Source organism: Saimiri boliviensis, chromosome 20 (genome assembly GCF_048565385.1).
Source record: "Saimiri boliviensis isolate mSaiBol1 chromosome 20, mSaiBol1.pri, whole genome shotgun sequence".
Lineage (NCBI taxonomy): Eukaryota > Metazoa > Chordata > Mammalia > Primates > Cebidae > Saimiri > Saimiri boliviensis.
The window spans coordinates 14,775,870-14,794,490 of NC_133468.1; the positions used below are offsets into that span (position 1 = coordinate 14,775,870).

Sequence of the window (18,621 nt, forward strand, 5' to 3'; positions counted from 1 at the left end):
AAAAGAAAATGTTAAGCACGCATATGTGTGTGTTGGGAGACAAGAATAGGAGTGTTAAGTGTATAATGAAATATATCTTATATCCCTAGTAAGACACTCTGATTTAGCAAGAGTACTTAGTTAAGTTTCAGGTTGACCAACCTGCTTTTATTCCCAAGTCTTATGACTTGGGACTCTTAAAAAACCAAATGTCTTTTGTCACATTCAAAATAGCTCAAGGGTCTACCTTTTACCCTTTCCAGGACTAAACAATTTTCCCATTTCTTCCTACTTCCAGTGTCTTAGGTCCTAGACTAGACGAGACGAGACCAGGCTTTGTACTTTAATATCTAAAACTAAACACATGTCAATTCAGAAAGAAACAAAGCTTCTAACTTAACTGCAAAACTTAGAGGGAGAGTCCTCATCTGAAATTTCAGAATACTTACAGGGAGATAGCTACAGCCAAAGCTAAATTGCCATAAATGAGCATACATTATGTTCCAGGAGCTGAGCTAAACACTTTTCAGAAATTACCTTCATGATTATTACAACCCAGTGAGGCAGTCCTTATAACCCCATACTGATAAACATATGGCTCAGAAATGTAAAGAACCTGCCAATTTACTCAACTAACTTGTACTTTGTGACTGCTGATAAAGTATAAAACTGTAACGAGTACTTTGAACTACTTTCCTACCATCCTCCCTACCTGGGGATAAAAGGTAATGGAACTGTCCCGCTTTCACTTTCATAAAGTGTGGCTGTTGCTTCTCAGCGAATGTGGAGGGCAGAGGGCAAACTCCCGTTGGTCTGATAATTAATCACTCCACGGGCTTATTAGGAACCCGGAAAGAACTCTGGCTGAGCAGCAAACCAAGACCCAGAGCACCTGAGCGTATCCCGCCTCTCTCTCTCTCATTTGCCTATCTCTCCGCATCCCCTAAGAAAACACGTGTGTAAGCAGAGGAGGAGGTGGATTGTGGGGAGGAACTTGTTCTGAACACGCCAGGCTCCAGCTCACGAAGACGCTGGGTTGGGGAGGCCTGGGTGAGGGCGGGGACCCTCCATTCCGCCGAAAGTCACAATCACACGGGCTTTGGAATCATGGGCGCTTCCTCTCTCAACCCTTCCTGCTCCCACAGGGACCCCACCGCCCGCCTCAGAAAGGACCAGGATGGTCCTTGCCTAGCGGTTCCCTCCCTCGACACCGTTAGGGCAGGAGCCAGAGCCTGCCCCATCTCTTCCAGGCCTTCCCGCCGGTTTCCTGCGGCCAAACCTGCTGCAGCAGCCGCTCGGAGCACTGAACCACCAGTCCTTCCATCCCGTCGGCGTCTCACTCGCCAAGTGGGCGGAAGCGGAAAAAGTCAGCCTCTCCCGGAAGCGGAAACCCCCTCCGGTCCGCTGTCACGTCGGACTGGGTGCCGCCGCCTCTGCTGCCTCCTGGTGGGATCCAGGAAACACTGCGAGGAGAACCCGCGGGGATGTCGGCCAGAGGAGGGGCTGCAGCCCAGGGACATTTGGGTGAGGGGAGAATCATTGAGCAGAAACGAGCCACAGCTGCTCTGTGCTTGGATTGACTTGGACAGGCGCTAACCTAGAGCTTCTGGCTCTCAAAGGCCTCACTTTGTCCCTCTGTGAAATGGGCACAAAACTAACCAATCCAGTCATTTGTGCAACAAGCATTTATTGTGTACTTTAAAATACCAGACACTCTTCTAGGCCCTGAGGGCACAGAGAAAACAAAACAGACAAGATCTCCCCTCTCATGGCAGCTACATTTTAGCGTGGACTGATAAAATAGACCAAAAAAGGTAATAATCTCAGATGGTTTAAATTGCCAGGAAGGCAATGTGTTAGAGTGACTTGTGTCAGAGAAAGCACCTCTAAGCAAGTGACATTTGAGTTAAAATCCTATTTATTTATTTTTCCAGTTTTATTGAGGTATAATTGACAACAGACATTGTATATAATAACGATGTACAACATGCTTTGATATATGTGTACATTCCGAAATGATTACCACAATCAAGATAATTAACATCACCATCATCTCATATAGTTATCATTTGCATGCGCGCGCGCGCCCGTGTGTGTGTGTGTGTGTGTGTGTGTGTGTGTGTGTGTGTTGTGAACATTTAAGATCTCTCCTCAGCCTGGGAAACAGTTAAGACCTCGTCTCTACAAAAAAAAAAAAAAAAAAAAAAAAAAAAGGAAAAATAGTTGGGCATGGTAGCGTGTGCCTCTAGTCCCAGATATGTGGGAGGCTGAGGTGGGAGGATCACTTGAGCCCAGGAATTTGAGGCTGCAGTGAGCCATGATTGTGCCACTGTATTTCTGCCTGGGTGACAGAGTGAGATCCTGTCTCTATTTAAAAAATAACAACAACAAAAAAAACCTGCATGTATACAACATACATTACGTCTCCAGTATATATGCCTAACTGAAACTTTGTACCTTTGAGCAACATCTCCCATCTTTCCTACCCCACAGCCCTGACAACCACCATTCTATGCACTGCTTCTATGAATCCGAATTTTTTAGATTACACATATGCATGAGCTAATGTAGTATTTGTCTTTCTGTGCCTGGCTTATTGCACTAACCTAATGTTCTCCAGGTTCATCTAGGTGACAACATGTCATCTATGTTGAAACCATAACAGGGTTTCCTTTTTAAAGACTGAATATATTTTATTGTATATATATATTGAGTTAAAATTATAAACAGCAAACCTGGGACTTAAGAAGGCAGGGACCTTAATTATCTTGTTCACTCTTCCCTATGGCTCCAGAACTTAGAAAGTAGCACTCTCTGAACTTTTTGCTTGTGTGCTTCATAAAAGAATTTTAATAATTCATATCCCATTTTACACTTTTAAAAGTTGACATCAGGCTGGACACAGTGGCTCATGTCTGTAATCCTAGAACTTTGGGAGGCTGAGGCAGGCAGATTGCTTGAGCCCAGGAGTTCAAGACCAGCCTGGGAAAAATGGTGAAACCTTATCTCTACCAAAAATACAAAACATTAGCCAAGCATGGTGGTGTGCACCTGTAGTCCCAGCTGTATAGGTGGTTTAGGAGGGAGGGTTGCTTGAACCCAACAGTTCAAGGCTGCAATGAGCCATGATTCTGCCACTGCACTGCAGTCTGGGCAATGAAGTGAGACTCTATCTAAAAAAAAAAAAAAAAAAAAAAAAAAAAAAAAAAAAAAAAAAACCCAACAACAACAACAAACCCTGACATCTAAAAACTCTTATCACAACTTTAAATAGTGAGAATGGATTATTTTTGGAATGATGTTTTGTAAGTGCTCTCATTGTATGTTCATCAAAACTGTGGATTTGCAAGTTTAGCTTGTCCAATTGATGGAAAATGTCTGCCATATTGTTTCATTGGCAAAGCCAGTCCTCTTTGTCCAATCAAATAATCCAAATTATTTTACTTAATTTTTAACCATTTTAAAATTGCCTTTGTCTCTTTTCTTTTTAAATTAATTATTTTACATAGAAGTATATGAACTATGCTTTATTTTGTAAATCAAATGAAAGTGTTAATATAGGGCCGGACGTGGTGGCCCATGCCTGTAATCCCAGCACTCTGGGAGGCCAAGACAGGTGGATCACCTGAGATTCGGAGTTCGAGACCAGCCTGACCAATATGGTGAAACCCTGTCTCTAAAAAAAAAAAAAGTGTTAATATACTAGTCCTTCCTTATCCATGGGAGATACCTTCCAATACACCTCAGTGGATGCCTGAAACTGTGGATAGTACCAAGCCCTATATATATACTATGTTTTTTCAATCCAGTAATTCAGAAGGCTACGAAGTAACTAACGGATGGGGAGTGTAGACAGTATGGGTTTGCTGTACCAGGGGAGGATTCACATCCTGGGCAAGACAGAATGGGACAGTGGAGATTTCATCATGCTACCAAGAAATGGCGTGCAATTAAAAACCTATGAATTGGTTATTTTTGAGTGGGTTGTTGAAACCTATGAAGTGGTCATTTTCCACTTAATATCTTTGGAATGTGGTTGACAATGGGTAGCTAAACCACACATGGGGTTGGGGGGGACTACTGTACACGTTCCTGAAAAGGCCTTTGCAAAATTATGACAGTAAGAGATATTTGACATCTTGCTTGTAGCCTCACAGGTGATCTGTCTTTGCTCATTTCTGGGTGTGGGCCAAGCTAACTTGGGGGAAAATTTAGTTTATAGTTAAAATGATAATAGCCCTTCCTCCAAATCGAACTGTTCTTGTAAAACGAATGCAAGGTAACAAAGCTATGAGGATGAGAGGGGCTTGAATTCTAAATAATTGTCACCCGTCATTCTGGAGGTCAGATTTGCAGCTTCCATAATAACTCTTGCAGACAGGCTCTGGGGCCACAAAGAGAGCAAAACAGACAAAATCTCCTCTTTTATGGCAGCTACATTTTAGAGAGGAGAGATAAAATAGACCAAAAAAAGGGCAACAATCTCAAGTAGTTTTAATTGCCAGGAAGGCAGTGTGGTAGAGTATCTTGAGTTGGGTGGCCCCACCTGGCCCCACCAGCCAGTCCTGTGGCCCCTAACCAGGAACTGACTCAGCACAAGAGGCAGCTTCGATTTCTTATGATTTCATCTCCAACTGAGCCAATCAGCATGCCCCTACCCTACCCCACTGCCCAGCAAACTATCTTTGAAGAACCTCTAACTTAGGAGCCTTCGGGGAGGTTGATTTGAGTAATAACTCCATCTCTCTTTTTTTTTTCTTCTTTTTTTAAAGATGGGGATCTACCACGTTGGTCAGGCTGGTCTTGAACTCCTGACCTCAGGTGATCCACCTGCCTTGGCCTCCAAAGTGCTTGGATTACAGGCATGAGTCACCACGCCCGGCCATAACTCCATCTCTTATGTGGTGTGGCCAGACTTGTGTCAACTAAACTCTTTCTTTATTGCAATACCATAGTGTCCATGAGCCAATTTTGTTTGTGCAGCAGGCAGGAAGAATCCACTGCGTGGTTCCATCACTCTGACACCTTATTTCTAAATTCTGAGAAAGATGGAGGGAGGGATGGACAAGTTGGTGGAGAGAGAAAGGGATAGGCAGATAGATCTCTATCTTCAAGGTAAGGGAAGAAATAAAAGCAATCAATCATTTTGCTAAGCCGCCTTTGTTTAGTGCTCAAGGATATGCCCTCTGGAAAAAATACATTCTTGAAGTGCCCCTTGTTCAATTCCTGTTAGTTTACACCCAGGCAATGTGGAGTCCTGATTTAGGGAGGTGGAGTCCGGCTGGTGGGAATGAAGGAAAGCAAAAAGAAAAAGCAGATAAGCTATAAGTCTACCTTTCTTCATGGTTCAGGATACATAGTCCTCCTGTGCAAATAACTCACAATCTTCCTGCACCCAGCTATTATCAGATACCTCAGGTGATAGAAAAATGTAAGTTAGCTCACTGCAATCAGCATTATCAGTACTGCACAAAGTCCTCTTTAACACAGCCCAAGCACCACTCTATCAAATTCCCAGCAAGCCTTTGTTTCCTGGAAGTCAGCTCCTGTCTTACTGATTTGCCTGTTGCATCCTTGCAATGTACTTTCCTGCTTTGTCGAATACATCTGCCTTTCTTTACCTCCAACAGTCTTGGTAAATTCTTTTCACCACCTGCATGACACAGGCCCCAGATAGTCACTACCCACTACAGGCAATGGAAAGGGTGCTATGCTTTTGTTTGTGGAAGGGGAGATGTAAAAGGAGAATTGGAAAACTAAGTTTGCAGGCCAATCCATTTTAGAAAAGAGTATACAGAAATTCAGGATTCTCCTGATGTATCTGGACCCACAGATCCCTTTGAAGGATCTTCCCAACTGTGCTACATGCACCTCAGGGTACAGAACTTCGCAATCCCCCAACAACAAAAAAAGAGGCGGGGCGGGAGCGGGAATGGGTACTAGCCCAGGTGGAGAGACTGGCAAAAGTGAGAGCACATAGGAATTTGTAAGTTATACAGGATTTCCTGTACCCTGAGGTACATCTAGCCCAGTTGAGAAGACCGTTCATCTTACTGACCTAAAGGAAGACACTGGAGCAAAATTAATGTAAGTAGAGAGCCTATTTGGGCCAGGGTTGAGGACTACTGCCTGGGAGTCATGGATTCAAGTTGCCCTGAATATATGCTCCCGTTAGCAGCCGTCACAAGTGGGTTAAAAAAGGAAGAAGATGAGGCTCACGCCTGTAATCCTAGCACTTTGGGAGGCCGAGGTGGGTAGATCACCTGAGATCAGGAGTTCAAGACCAGCCTGGCCATCATGGTGAAACCCCATCTTAGAAAAAAAAAAAAAAAGCCGGGTGCGGTGGCTCAAGCCTGTAATCCCAGCACTTTGGGAGGCCGAGGCGGGTGGGTCACGAGGTCAAGAGATCGAGACCATCCTGGTCAACAAGGTGAAACCCCGTCTCTACTAAAAATACAAAAAGTTAGCTGGGCATGGTGGTGCGTGCCTGCAATCCCAACTACTCAGGAGGCTGAGGCAGGAGAATTGCCTGAACCCAGGAGGCGGAGGTTGCGGTGAGCCGAGATGGCGCCATTGCACTCCAGCCTGGGTAACAAGAGTGAAACACCGTCTCAAAAAAAAAAAAAAAAAAAGAAAGAAAAAAAAAAGGAAGAAGATGAAAAAGTTAGGATGCAGTTCCTAAGTTGCTTACCAAGAATTTACAATGGTTCATTAAAATAACATAAGCTACCATTGTCTGTACATTGATCTTTGTATCATAAACCCCAGGAACATGAAGATACTAGGTGAGGGTCATATTGTATAACTTGTGATAATATTGTGGGTATTTTATCAGTAACTCTGAAATTACAGTAAGGGAAAGAGAAAACAAAATGCCTTTAAACAATTACCCCCAGGCCTGGGTGCAGAGAATGTGACAGATGTCTCATGCTCTTGCATCTCTGGGCCTAATCAATTTTGCATACCTCACATTCCTCAGACTGCTCTGAGCCACTTTCTCAATGTAGAGCAGTGCTTGACACAGTGTATTGCTCTAAAAACATTTTTTTTTTTTTTTTTTTTTTAGATGGAGTCTCACTCTGTCACCCAGGCTGGAGTGCAGTGGTACAATCTCAGCTCACTGCAATCTCTGCCTCCCAGGTTCAATCAATTCTCCTGCCTCAGCCTCCTGAGTAGCTGGAATTACAGGCATGTGCAACCACACCTGGCTAAATTTTGTATTTTTAGCAGAGACAGTTTTCACCACGTTGGCCAGGCTGGTCTCAAACTCCTGACCTCGTGATCCACCCGCCTCGGCCTTCCAAAGTGCTGGGATTACAGGCATGAGCCACAGAACCCAGCCTAAAACTGTTTCTTAATTGAATGAGCAGGAATGAAGCAGGAGCTAAGTTTACAGTATGGTCAGTGATGAACTGCCCATGTGGTCATGGTACCGTAAGATTATAATGAACCTGAAACATTTCTACCACCTAGTGACATCTTGATGAGTCTGACCCTGTGTAGGACCACATGAATGTGTTTGTGTCTTAGTTTTAAAAGTGGAAAGAAAGCTCTAGAATAAGGCTATAAGAATGTTTTTGTACATCTACGCTGTTTTGTTTTAAACGAGTGTTATAAAAGAGGCAAAAAGTTAAAAAAATAGAACACTTATAAAGTAAAAATGTTATAGTAAGCTAAGGATAATTTATTACTGAAGAAAGAACATCTTAGTTTTTATTTCTATTTTTGTAGAGATGGGAATCTCACTGTTTTCCCAGGTTGATCTTGAACTCCTAGGCTCAAGTAATCCTCCTGCCTCTTCCGGGATCACAGGCATAGCCTAAGTGTACAATGTTTAAAGTTTATAGCAATGTACAGTAATATTCTAGGCCTTCACATTCACTCGCCACTCACTCTCTGATTCACTCAGAGAAACTTCCAGTTTTGCAAGTTCCATTCATGGAAAGGCCCTGTACAAGTGTTCTAATTTGTTTTCATTATTTATCACTTTTTATTTGAGATAGTCTTGATCTGTCTCCAGGCTGAAGTTCAATGGCGCGATCTCGGCCCCCTGCAATCTCTGACTCCCTAGTCCAAGTGATTCTCCTGCCTCGGTCTCCTGAGTAGCTGGGACTACAGGCACTCCCCACTACGCACAGCTAATTTTTTTTTTTTTTTTTTTTTAAGACGGGGTTTCACCATGTTGGTCAGGCTGGTCTTGAACTCCCGACCTCAGGTGATCTGCCCGCCTTGGCCTCCAAAGTGCTTGGCTTACAGGCGTGAGCCACCACGCCCAGCCGTAATTTTTGTGGGTTTTTTTTTTTTTTTTTTTTGAGAGTGTTTCACTTTTGGTACCCAGGCTGGAGTGCAATGGCGCGATCTCGGCTCACCACAACCTCCGCCTCCTGGGTTCAGGCAATTCTCCTGCCTCAGCCTCCTGAGTAGCTGGGATTACAGGCACGTGCCACCATGCCCAGCTAAGTTTTTTTGTATTTTTTTTTTTTTTTTTTTTTTAGTAGAGACGGGGTTTCACCATGTTGACCAGGATGGTCTTGATCTCGTGACCTCGTGACCCACCCACCTCGGCCTCCCAAAGTGCTGCGATTACAGGCTTGAGCCACTGCGCCCAGCCAATTTTTGTATGTTTAATAGAGACAGGGTTTCACCATTGGTCAGGATGGTCTCGAGCTCATGACCTGGTGATCTGCCTGCCTCAGCTTCCCAAAGTGCTGGGATTGCAGGCATGAGCCACCGCGCCTGAGATGCCATCTTTAGGGAGGAAATGTGGGGACACAAGTGTGAAAATGACTTACTTGTCACTGTAGAGATGTGCCTTAAAGAGCAGACACTGGGTTTAGTCCCAGTTCTATCACTTATTATCGGTTGGGGCATGTAATGTCACCTTTCTGGGTAAGTTTCCTCAACTGTAAAACAGGGATGATCATAATAGTACCTATATCATAGGACTGCTGTGAGGATAAGTGAGCTAGAAATAAGCAGACCCACTCCGCTGGGTGTGGTGGCTCACGCCTGTAATCCAAACACTTTGGAGGCCAAGGCGGGTGGATCACCTGAGGTCGGGAGTTCAAGACCAGCCTGACCAACATGGTGAAACCCCATCTTAAAAAAATAAATAAATAAAATAAGCAGACCTTAGATCAGAGCCTGCGTCTGTCAAATGAGTGGAAAGCCTTGCTGCCATGACCCTCATGCACCCTTTGTCATACTTCTGGTGTAAATATTCTGCAGTAAATATTAGCTATTTAAGTAATAAAACTGTTACAAGAATACAAGGGTAAAGGAAATGGACCCATCCCAGGGTAAATAAGCTTTTTTTCAAAAAAAAATTTTTTTTTTTTTTGAGACAGGATCCTGCTCTATTGCTCAGGCTGGAGTGTGGAGGCATAATCATGGCTCACTGCAGCCGCAAACTCTTGGAATCCTTGCTACGTCAGCCTCTCTAGTAGCTAGGACCACAGGTGTGCATCAGCATGCCTGGCCTTTTTTTTTTAAGATGGAGTTTCGACTGTTGCCCAGGCTGGAGTGCAATGACACAATCTCGGCTCACTGCAACCTCTGCCTCCTGGGTTCTGCTGCTATTCACTTGGGGTGGTTGGCAAAATATTACAGCAAATATTTAGGAAAAGTTATAGATTAGTCTCAAACCTTTTGGAAGGCCAAAAGGTTTTACTGGGGCAGGCCTAAGGCAGCCGGCAGGTCCATTAAATTAGGAAGAAAATAGGGACGAGGCTCTTCCAGTTAAGTCTGTTTACTCCATACCTATTTGCCTCCACTCTGTTTACTCATGTTAACTTTGTGCTGGATGGCTCTCTCAGAGGGAGTTCAAAGGGGAATTGCCTGTTAACAGCATTTAATCTGGGCCCAGAACCTAAAGCTTTTATCAGTCATAAAACCACTCTCTTAACCATGTTAATGATCCACAAGTATGTTAACTTAGAACCTCTGTTGTAAAATCTTAAGGGAATAAATGTGTGGACAGACAGAGGGTCTGAGTAGATTGGTTGCATTTTGCCCTCTGAAAGCAGCCAATGGCCATCCTTGGCCCACTTGAAACACTGTAATGGTGCGAGAGTGCATTCAATCATCCATAGTCGAGTCGGGGTCTGCAGGTCAGACTTCTGCAGGTGGTGAGACCCACGTCTTAGGCGGTGACCCCGACGTGATAAAGGGCACAGGGTTCAAGTGGTTCTCCTGCCTCAGCTTCCCTAGTAGCTGGGATTACAGGCACCCGCCACCACACCTGGCTAATATTTTGTACTTTTCTTAGAGACTACTAAAAATTTTAGGTTTCACTATGTTGGCCAAGCTAGTCTCGAACTTCTGACCTCAGGTGATCCACTAGCCTCAGCCTCCCAAAGTGCTGGGATTACAGGTGTGAGCCACCACACTCAGCTTTTCTTTTCTTTAATTTTACTTTTTGTAGAGACAGGGTCTTACTACGTTTCTTAGGCTAGTCTTGAACTCCTGGGCTCAAGCAGTCCTTCTGCCTCAGCCTCCCAAAGTGCTGGGATTACAGACATGAGCCACGATGCCTGGCTCTTCAGAGAATTTAAACGTTATGTGTGTGTTAGCTCCCAATCACTTCTGCTTCTTTATGCTGTGGGGTCACACGTGTGTCTAGGGGCAGGGCATGAAGCCCTGAGTTGCATCAGAGCAGGGTCTGTACCCTGGTGCCTGTCAAAACCAGCTTTTAGTACCCCTGTTCTACCCAGGGGCTTCCTGATTAGAATGACAAAGGTGTAGAGACCAAATACACCTTTGGGGCAGACCTTTCATCACATTCATTCATTCAATTCATTCCACAAATGTTAAGAACCTGCTCTACATCAGACCTAACAAAAACAAGGCAAATGAGGTTTCTGCTTTAAGAGCTTACCTCCAGGGCGGAGAGGGATCTTGAAGGGTGAGGCTTCAGCTGAAACCTGAAGGGTGAGAAGGAGCTGGCCATGTAAAGTCGGTGTGAAGACGTGGAGGAAGAGTCCACCAGGCAGAAGGAATTAGGACTGCAAAGGGCTGGTGGTGGGAAGGAGAAAAAGAAAGGCCAGCCTGGCTGGAGCCTGCTAAGGCAGGCGATAGTTAACTGGAATAATCTTAGGTCCTTAGCCTTGCTGAGAGTCAGAAAGCTCGTGTGCATATTGCAAAAAGGTCTGGACTCAAAGGCAACCACTGCCTTTAGGAGCAGGAGAATCAGAGCCAGTGAGGGTTGCTGTCTTTTTTTTCAGACTAGTATCCTGGTACCCTGCCTTTCTCCCTACCCTATGCAGAGAAACCACAGGAATGTGTGACTTCATTCTTCAAGACCAAGGATTCTAAGGCCCTACAATTAGGGCCTCCTGTGGTGCAGTGTGGTAATGCCACACTGTGAAACAAGCTGGAGCTGAAAGAAAACAGATTTTGCAGTTGAAAGATGGGATCAGCATCCTAGCTATAGCCATTTATTATGTACGTGAGCTTGAGGGGGTCATTTTACATTTCCCAGCTTTGTTTCCTGAAGGTTCTGGAAAGGACACATGCACCATTACAAGTGAACGTTTATTTATTTTTTGAATTTCTCTCTAGGCAAACAACTGAATGGTGGTTTGCTGGTGAAGTGTTTATAGAGAATTCAACTCCATGACTGGAAGAGACTCTTGCCTTCGGCAGAGGCAGTCTGGTTCTCCCCACAAATGTCCTCACAGTTGAAGTGACTCTGAGATGCGCTTCTCCGGGTGGGAGGATTTGCTCCATGTAGCTTTCTCCATACACAGGGAGGGTGTTTACAGCTCCACTTCATAGCAGCTGATGCTGCAGGGGTGTGAGGGGCTGACCCTTGCTGGGAGAACTGAGCACAGATGAATGTGTCACTGAGAAGGAATTCCGTAGCACGTGTGCTCTTCAAAGTTTTGAGTCCAAATGGACTGCAAATACAGTCTTCTGCTGCCTCTCGGACAAATGAATTCAGGCTCCAAGATGCCCAGGACACCCCCATTCTGTCTCCATCCCTGGCATCTGCTTCCCTTTGCAGGTTGGCCTCATTTTTCCAATCCCATTGCCCCCATTGAAGCAGGAGCAGCTGCAGACAAACCTCTCAAACACCGGACAGGGAAGGAAGTTAAGGTATTTTCACCTGCTGCTCAGCTGGGAGCCGCAGCAGGTGAAAATACAAACAACTGAGCTCTTCGACAAAGAAAATTCTTGCCCTTTTAAAGGCTTATAATTCTAGAAATTACATGTGAAAGGGTCTTGATCCATGAAGTAGGTGTGGGGCACGTGACTAGGTGGGGGTTTGATCATGTTTAAGCAAAAACAGTGCCTTCTGGAAAGATTCCTCCATACCATGCCAGGGATCTATAGGAGTGTGATTAAGGGTGGTGTCCGGTCTGCCAGCCTTTACTTCTATTGAAATGCAATATAGAAGTCTAGGGGGAAGGGCTCTTAGAAGCTTAAGGGAATTAAGGGTCTCCTTCCTCACCATGAAGCTGGAGCTTTGCAAGAGAAACTCTCATCTCTAACCTGTAAGTGGAAAATGGTAGAGAAGGGTTCTGAATGGCTTGGCTTGGCCCCATGCCTCTCCTTGGTCTAGTCATGGGAGCCAAAGAGATGGGTCAGTTATAGCCAGCTTGGGTCATCTGCCCCGTTGCTGTGGACAGTGCCCTTAGCAGAAAAGATCACGGGGTCAGCAAAGAGGGCAGCCTCCTGAAAACTCAGAACTGTGTAGGCACGGGGGCCACAGAGCAGCATGAGACCGTCCTCATGCTCTACAACCTGGTACAAGTGAGTTGGGGAAGATGTTGATTGATACACATAGGAAGACATTATAAAGTCAACCCTTAATGCGTCCCATGGAATTCAGTGGAAGGAGAGAACATCAGAGATTGATGCCATGGGGCAGGAGGAAGCCCCAGGCCAGCAGTGAGAAATTGGGCCGGATACCAGCTATCCAGGGGGGACTGGCTATCAAAGATCCTGGAAGCCACAGGGGGAAGAAGAGTAGATTCTCCGTCACTGTACATGAGGAGAGACAGCCAGGTAAGGAGTGTGCTGGGAGAGGGAGAAGAGTCTCAGCAGCAAGTGAAGGTGGCACCACTCCCTCCATCACTGCCCCGGGTCCCCAGTGGCCTGGAGAGGACCATGAACTTCAGCGTTCCCTGTGCGACTCACCGGTAGGGTGCTGGCCTCACCGTTTTGCCTGTCTCTGCCTGGGCTTCACTCACTTTATACCAGCGGAGATCTCAAACTGCAGCATGCGTAAGACTTACAGAGGGAACACAGGTAAAACACTGGCATTGGGGACCGTCCCAGGGTGGGTAGGATAGTTTAGTGGGTCTAGAGAGGGGCCCGACAGTCTGCATTTTTAATAGGCTGCCCCAGGTGATTCTGATATAGCTGGTGCAGCATGCTTTGCTGGGTGGTACAACAGGGTAATGTCAGAGAGGAAGGAGGAAGAGATTTGTGCCTGTTGCTATTTGTTAGAGGTTGACTTCTGATGTTGATGCAATAGACCCTGCAAAGCTCTAAGCTGGGCCGGAATACGGGACACATAAGCAGCATGAAACACATAAGCTCTAGGACCTACTATCCCCAAGCTGGGGACGACATGGAATGATGCTCATAGGAAGAAACTGTAAAGTCATCTCTCACTGGGTGGGGTGCAATTCCATAGAAGGAGACAGTGCAGAGAGCATCCCCAATCTAACTTCGGGGTGTGGATTCCCAATGATCTGAACAGTCATTTAAACTTCATGAGCAAATGAAAGGAGTGGGCAAAAGAAAACATCAATGTTTCCTAGATGGGGGGTGGGTGGGAAAGAAATGACTGAAAAGGGGAGAGTCAAAAATCAGGGAGACACAGACTAAGTGAGGGGTGGAGAAGAGAAGGAGCGCGAGGAGGTTCTTTTGGAAAGGCCACTTTATTGATGGAGATAAAACTGAATGGAGCTCCCCACAGCCCTCCCCGCACTCACGTTAGTGGCTTCACTGGGCATCTGAGACCTGCGTGGCCTGAAACGCACATAGGCTGGGCTGCTTAGCCCCCCAGCCTATCACACCGCCCGCTCCGTGTCAGGCAGCCACATAAAAACACGTCACAGCTCACGAAGATTCGTGGATGCACCTCTGAATCCCACCCCACAAATGGTTTCTGTGCATTGTTTTTTTAATATTGTACAAAATATGTTAACTAGGAAAAGTTAGCTGTTCTGTGACAAGTTTGGGACGTCCTATTAGGATTCCCGTCCCCCAGGCATTACTTCTTATTGCAGTAAGACCTCTAAAAGGTGGCGCTGTACAAACAAAAAAATCTAAAGGATTTTAAGAAGAGCAGCAACACAATACTGCTTTAGTTCATTTAAATTTTCTTTCCCAAAAATACACTCCTAAATATACAAACTATACAATCTTATCATTTTAATGCTGGTTTTTTTTGTTTGTTTGTTTCTGGTTTTTTATGTGTGTTTTGTTTTTGTTCTTGTTTTTAATAATAACAATAGGATCCAAAATAAAAAATCGGTTCATCTTCAAACCAACAAGAACACTAGAGGACTTGTGACTCAGTACCTTCATATAACACCACATAAATAACTTTAGCCACAGTCAATGTTCACAGCCTGGTCAGTAGAACGAAGGAAACACTTTTCTGGCGATTAGACGTCATCTGCAGAGAGGGCTGGAATATTCATCCGAGGCCGGGTGAAAAACGCCATCTTCTCCCTATAAGAGAGGCCATCCCTTTAGAGCAGGGGTTTTCAACCTCACTCTACAGAGATTCTGGGCAGGAGAATTCTTTGTCATGGGGGCTGTCCTGTACATCACTGCATAACGTTTAGCAATGTCCTCAGCCTCTGCCCTCTAGATGCTAGCCGTATCCTTGACCTCCAGTTCTGACAACCCAAAATGTATGCTCATTGCCAAATGTCCCAGAGGGAAGGGGAGAAATCACTCCTGGTTAAGAACGACTGCTTTAAAGGACCATTAGCATGAACAATGACCCTTAGTTCAAATCAAATCAGAGGCTTCTCAGAGTTTCAAAGGACCCTTGGGCCGCTTCCAACGTTTGTTTTAGATTCTCAATTTGTTAAAAAGTTAAGAGATGCCCAAAGACAGTTGTACAAATTATTGTACATTTAAAATGTTTGTATTTCACAAAGGAGTTTTTTTTTCCTTTTTTCCTTAAAGCGCATACACAAATGTGTACCTGAGAGGACATTAGAAGTCTAAACGCAAGGCCCTCTGTGAATGGGAGGTCCAGGCCAAATGGCACTCAGGGCCCTCCGAGGATACACTGGGGACCAGCATCGCAAGAAAGCACCTTCCTGAGATCCTAGCAGGTGGCAGGCAAAGCCAGGGACACCCAGCGAGCAACCATCATCCCCAGGCTTATTTATCAACCTCCACAATTACCAGCGATGAAAACACTACCAGGGGCCGGGCGCGGTGGCTCACGCCTGTAATCCTAGCACTTTGGGAGACCGAGGTGGGTGGATCACCTAAGGTCAGGAGTTCAAGACCAGCCTGGCCATCGTGGTGAAACCCCATCTTTAAAAAAAATTAATAAAAATAAAAATAAAAAAATAAAACACTATGAGGGAAGGCTGCAGCAGGCGGCTCATTCGTTAAACAAGAGGATCTAACAAATTAGCTCAGTTGTTTGGGACCGATAAAGACAGCCAGGGGAAGGGCGCTGCAGAGCTCATGGATCGCCAGGGATGGCTTGTCGGAGGATGAATGTCGGTTACAGAGAAAGCCAGTGCTCTGTGAGCAAGGGGTGGGAGCAGCAAGACCAGAGACAGAGGCTAAGGCCGGTGGGTTGGCTGAGAAAGGGAGAGGGGGGCTGTGGGGCCCTCTGTTTACCTGAAAGACTGCACTTCTGGGGGCTCCTTACAGCTCTGGCCTCGGAGCCTGTGCACATCCTTGGCAGCTGCCCTCATCATCTTGTCTGTCTGAAGCTCACCCTTGTGCTCTGCGCGGTCCATCTGCTGGGCAAAGCAAGCAAGGCCCTGAGTCAGTGGAGGGGGTCTCCAGAAAGGGGCAGCCAAGGAGAACTCACTATCACAACCGAGGAGGCTACTGTAGGGAAGGCATTCTCCCTCCTGCTCCACGTGGGATCCACTTCATTCAGAATGAGAATGGGAAGTGCTCAAATAATCTGAGTGACTAGATTTTTGGGGCCAGGGAACTGAATACCTGTGTGGCTCTGAGAAAGTAAGGAGGTGAGGGGTGCCTGGTGAAATGTGCGCTACCTCTAATCCTCAGGCCACGTAGGAAGATAGACGCTATTACCTCTTTTACCCAGGGAACTGAGGCTCCAGCGTAGTAAGAAATTTCTTTGGCTGGGCGTGGTGGCTCACAAGGTCAGGAGTTCAAGACCAGCCTGACCAACATGGTGACACTTCATCTCTACTAAAAATACAAAAATTAGCCAGGCATGGTGCTGCATGCCTATAATCCCAGCTCCTCAGGAGGCTGAGGCAGGAGAATCACTTGAACCTGGTGGAGGGTTCAGTGAGCTGAGATCACGCCACTGCATGCCAGCCTGGGCAATAGAGTGAGACTCCATCTCAAAAAAAAAAAAAAAAAAAAAAAGAAATTTCTTTGATGTCAGACTACTAAGAAGAGGTAGAAACCCAATCCCAAGCTATGCAGTGGTCCTTAAGAGGCTTGGGTATAACACTATGCCCCTTCCTCTGAATGTAAACCTATGCAAACACTTTTGAGAACAAACCACAGACAACTCTAAACTATCCACTTACCATATACTTGAAACCATTGCACAAAGACAGAACTTTGGTAAATAAAGCCATAATTTCAAAGGTTCTTTGTTAGAAGGCATAGATGTTACTTTTTTATTTTCTTTTATTTTTACTATTTGAAAGCTCAAGTTTTCTTTGTTTTTCTTAAGTCAGGGCATGTATGACTTCTTAGTCTTTTGACTAAGATCAAGTGCTAAGGCAGGGCACATAGGCACTTATTTTCTGATTTCTTTTTGCCTTGGCTACCAGAAAGCTCAAAGATAAATACAATACCTAACTATAACTAGGTTACTTTAGGTTTGGGATATATTTATTTATTGCCTTGCAATTTTCTATTTTCCCTCAATGCTCTTGTTATAATGCTGTTTGTAAGTAAACAGGGTATAAATAAGAAATAAATAAACTTTTCTACAACTTTGGAACTGCCAGAGTCAGTTTGAAGCTGCCACATCAGTCCAGGCCTAAGAAGTCCAGCATCATCTTCCTGCCCTAGGGCATCAGCACCTGCACAGAGCGCTGAGATTTCAGCTGATGGCTCTCCTGACCGTTCAGGTAGGCACCCTGTGTAAGGTGCTCTCAGCAAGTCTGGCCTTGTGCAGAGAGAACTAGCAAAGGTCTTTCTTGCCGTGGGTGGCGATCACAGACTGGCAGGTATTATTTTTTATAAAAGAGTAGAGAATGGCCCTTGTATATTGGCACTGTATTATTTATTTCTTCATGATAGTCTGGGACCTGCTGGCTCAAAAGCCTGCAGTGCCAAACTCAAATTTTTACCCTTCCAGTTGTTTTAAATATAGCTCAAATAAGCAGTTTTTTAAGAAATATACAACCTTTGTGTTTTGCATACCCTGTGAAACTGTATCCGACATTTGCTAGCCATAGATAAGATACGCCCTGGGCCTATAAAAGACTCCAGTCTGCTGCTGTGGCTTTGGAGTTCTCTGACCCCGAGACTCCCCGTCGTGCTGCAGAGCTACCCGCCCTAGATGGCCCTTTCCCCGGCTCTCCCCTGGGAGTTCCCTTGCCTTCCTCCACACTGGGTAGTAGCCCCCAGCACCTTTGGAAGGTCTCATGCTGTGAGGGACTTCTCCTGCATGCAAACCAGTCAAAGTGCAGCGCACGCCACGCACACTGGCTCAAGCCTGTAATCCCAGCACTTTGGGAGTCCAAGGTGGGTAGACTGTTTGGGCCCAGGAGTTAGAGACCAGCCCGAGCAACAAGGTGAAACCTCATCTCTACAGAAAATACAAAAATTAGCCAGGTATACTGGTATGCACTTGTCATCTCAGCTACTCAGGAGGCTCAGGTGGGATGATTGATAGAGCCTGGGAGGTGGAAGTTGCAGTGAGCGGTTGTGCCACCACACTCCAGCCTGGGCAACAGAGTAAGAACCTGTCTCTGGCCGGGCACGGTGGCTCAAGCCTGTAATCTCAGTACTTTGGGACGCCGAGGCGGGTGGGTCACGAGGTGAAGAGATCGAGACCATCCTGGTCAACATGGTGAAACCCCGTCTCTACTAAAAATACAAAAAAATTAGCTGGGCATGGTGGCACGTGCCTGTAATTCCAGCTACTCAGGAGGCTGAGGCAGGAGAATTGCCTGAACCCAGGAGGCGGAGGTTGCGGTGAGCTGAGATCGCGCCATTGCACTCCAGCCTGGGTAACAAGAGCTGAAACTCCGTCTAAAAAAAAAAAAAAAAAAACCTGTCTCCAAAACAAAACAAAACAAGCACACAAGCACAACTAATATAAAACTTGTGTGTGTGCTAACACCATTTTGTGGTTGTATCTTTCTCCTTGATCAACCCTTAAATTCACTATAGCAGGGCAGAGATGCCAGCAGGCTTGTACTCCAGGGCATCCTTGTTAGCAGAAAGCCCCGGTGTGACCAGCCCCTCTCCTGCTTTGGCAAGGGC

The 18,621-nt window shown here is 45.6% G+C and overlaps 2 protein-coding genes across 9 annotated transcripts in view; both read right to left on the minus strand.

Annotated features, from left to right (window-relative positions):
• The window catches only part of RARS1 (arginyl-tRNA synthetase 1), a 37,259-nt gene extending 35,927 nt beyond the window's left edge, over positions 1–1,332 (minus strand). The window contains exon 1 of the mRNA XM_003936173.3: positions 1,259–1,332. Within this exon, the coding sequence (XP_003936222.1) occupies positions 1,259–1,303 (45 nt within the window). The 5' untranslated portion in view covers positions 1,304–1,332. The remainder of the gene's footprint in view (positions 1–1,258) is intronic.
• Positions 1,333–13,849: 12,517 nt separating this feature from the next.
• WWC1 (WW and C2 domain containing 1) overlaps positions 13,850–18,621 on the minus strand; it is a 187,031-nt gene continuing 182,259 nt past the window's right edge. For 5 of the 8 annotated variants that reach the window (XM_074390374.1, XM_010346666.2, XM_074390376.1 and 2 more), the window contains 2 exons: positions 15,808–15,932; positions 13,850–14,667 (listed from right to left, as the gene is read on the minus strand). In XM_074390374.1, coding sequence (XP_074246475.1) covers positions 14,601–14,667; positions 15,808–15,932 — 192 coding nt within the window. In that variant the 3' untranslated portion in view covers positions 13,850–14,600. The remainder of the gene's footprint in view (positions 14,668–15,807; positions 15,933–18,621) is intronic. The other 3 variants (XM_074390375.1, XM_010346667.3, XM_010346669.3) reach the window with 1 other exon arrangement.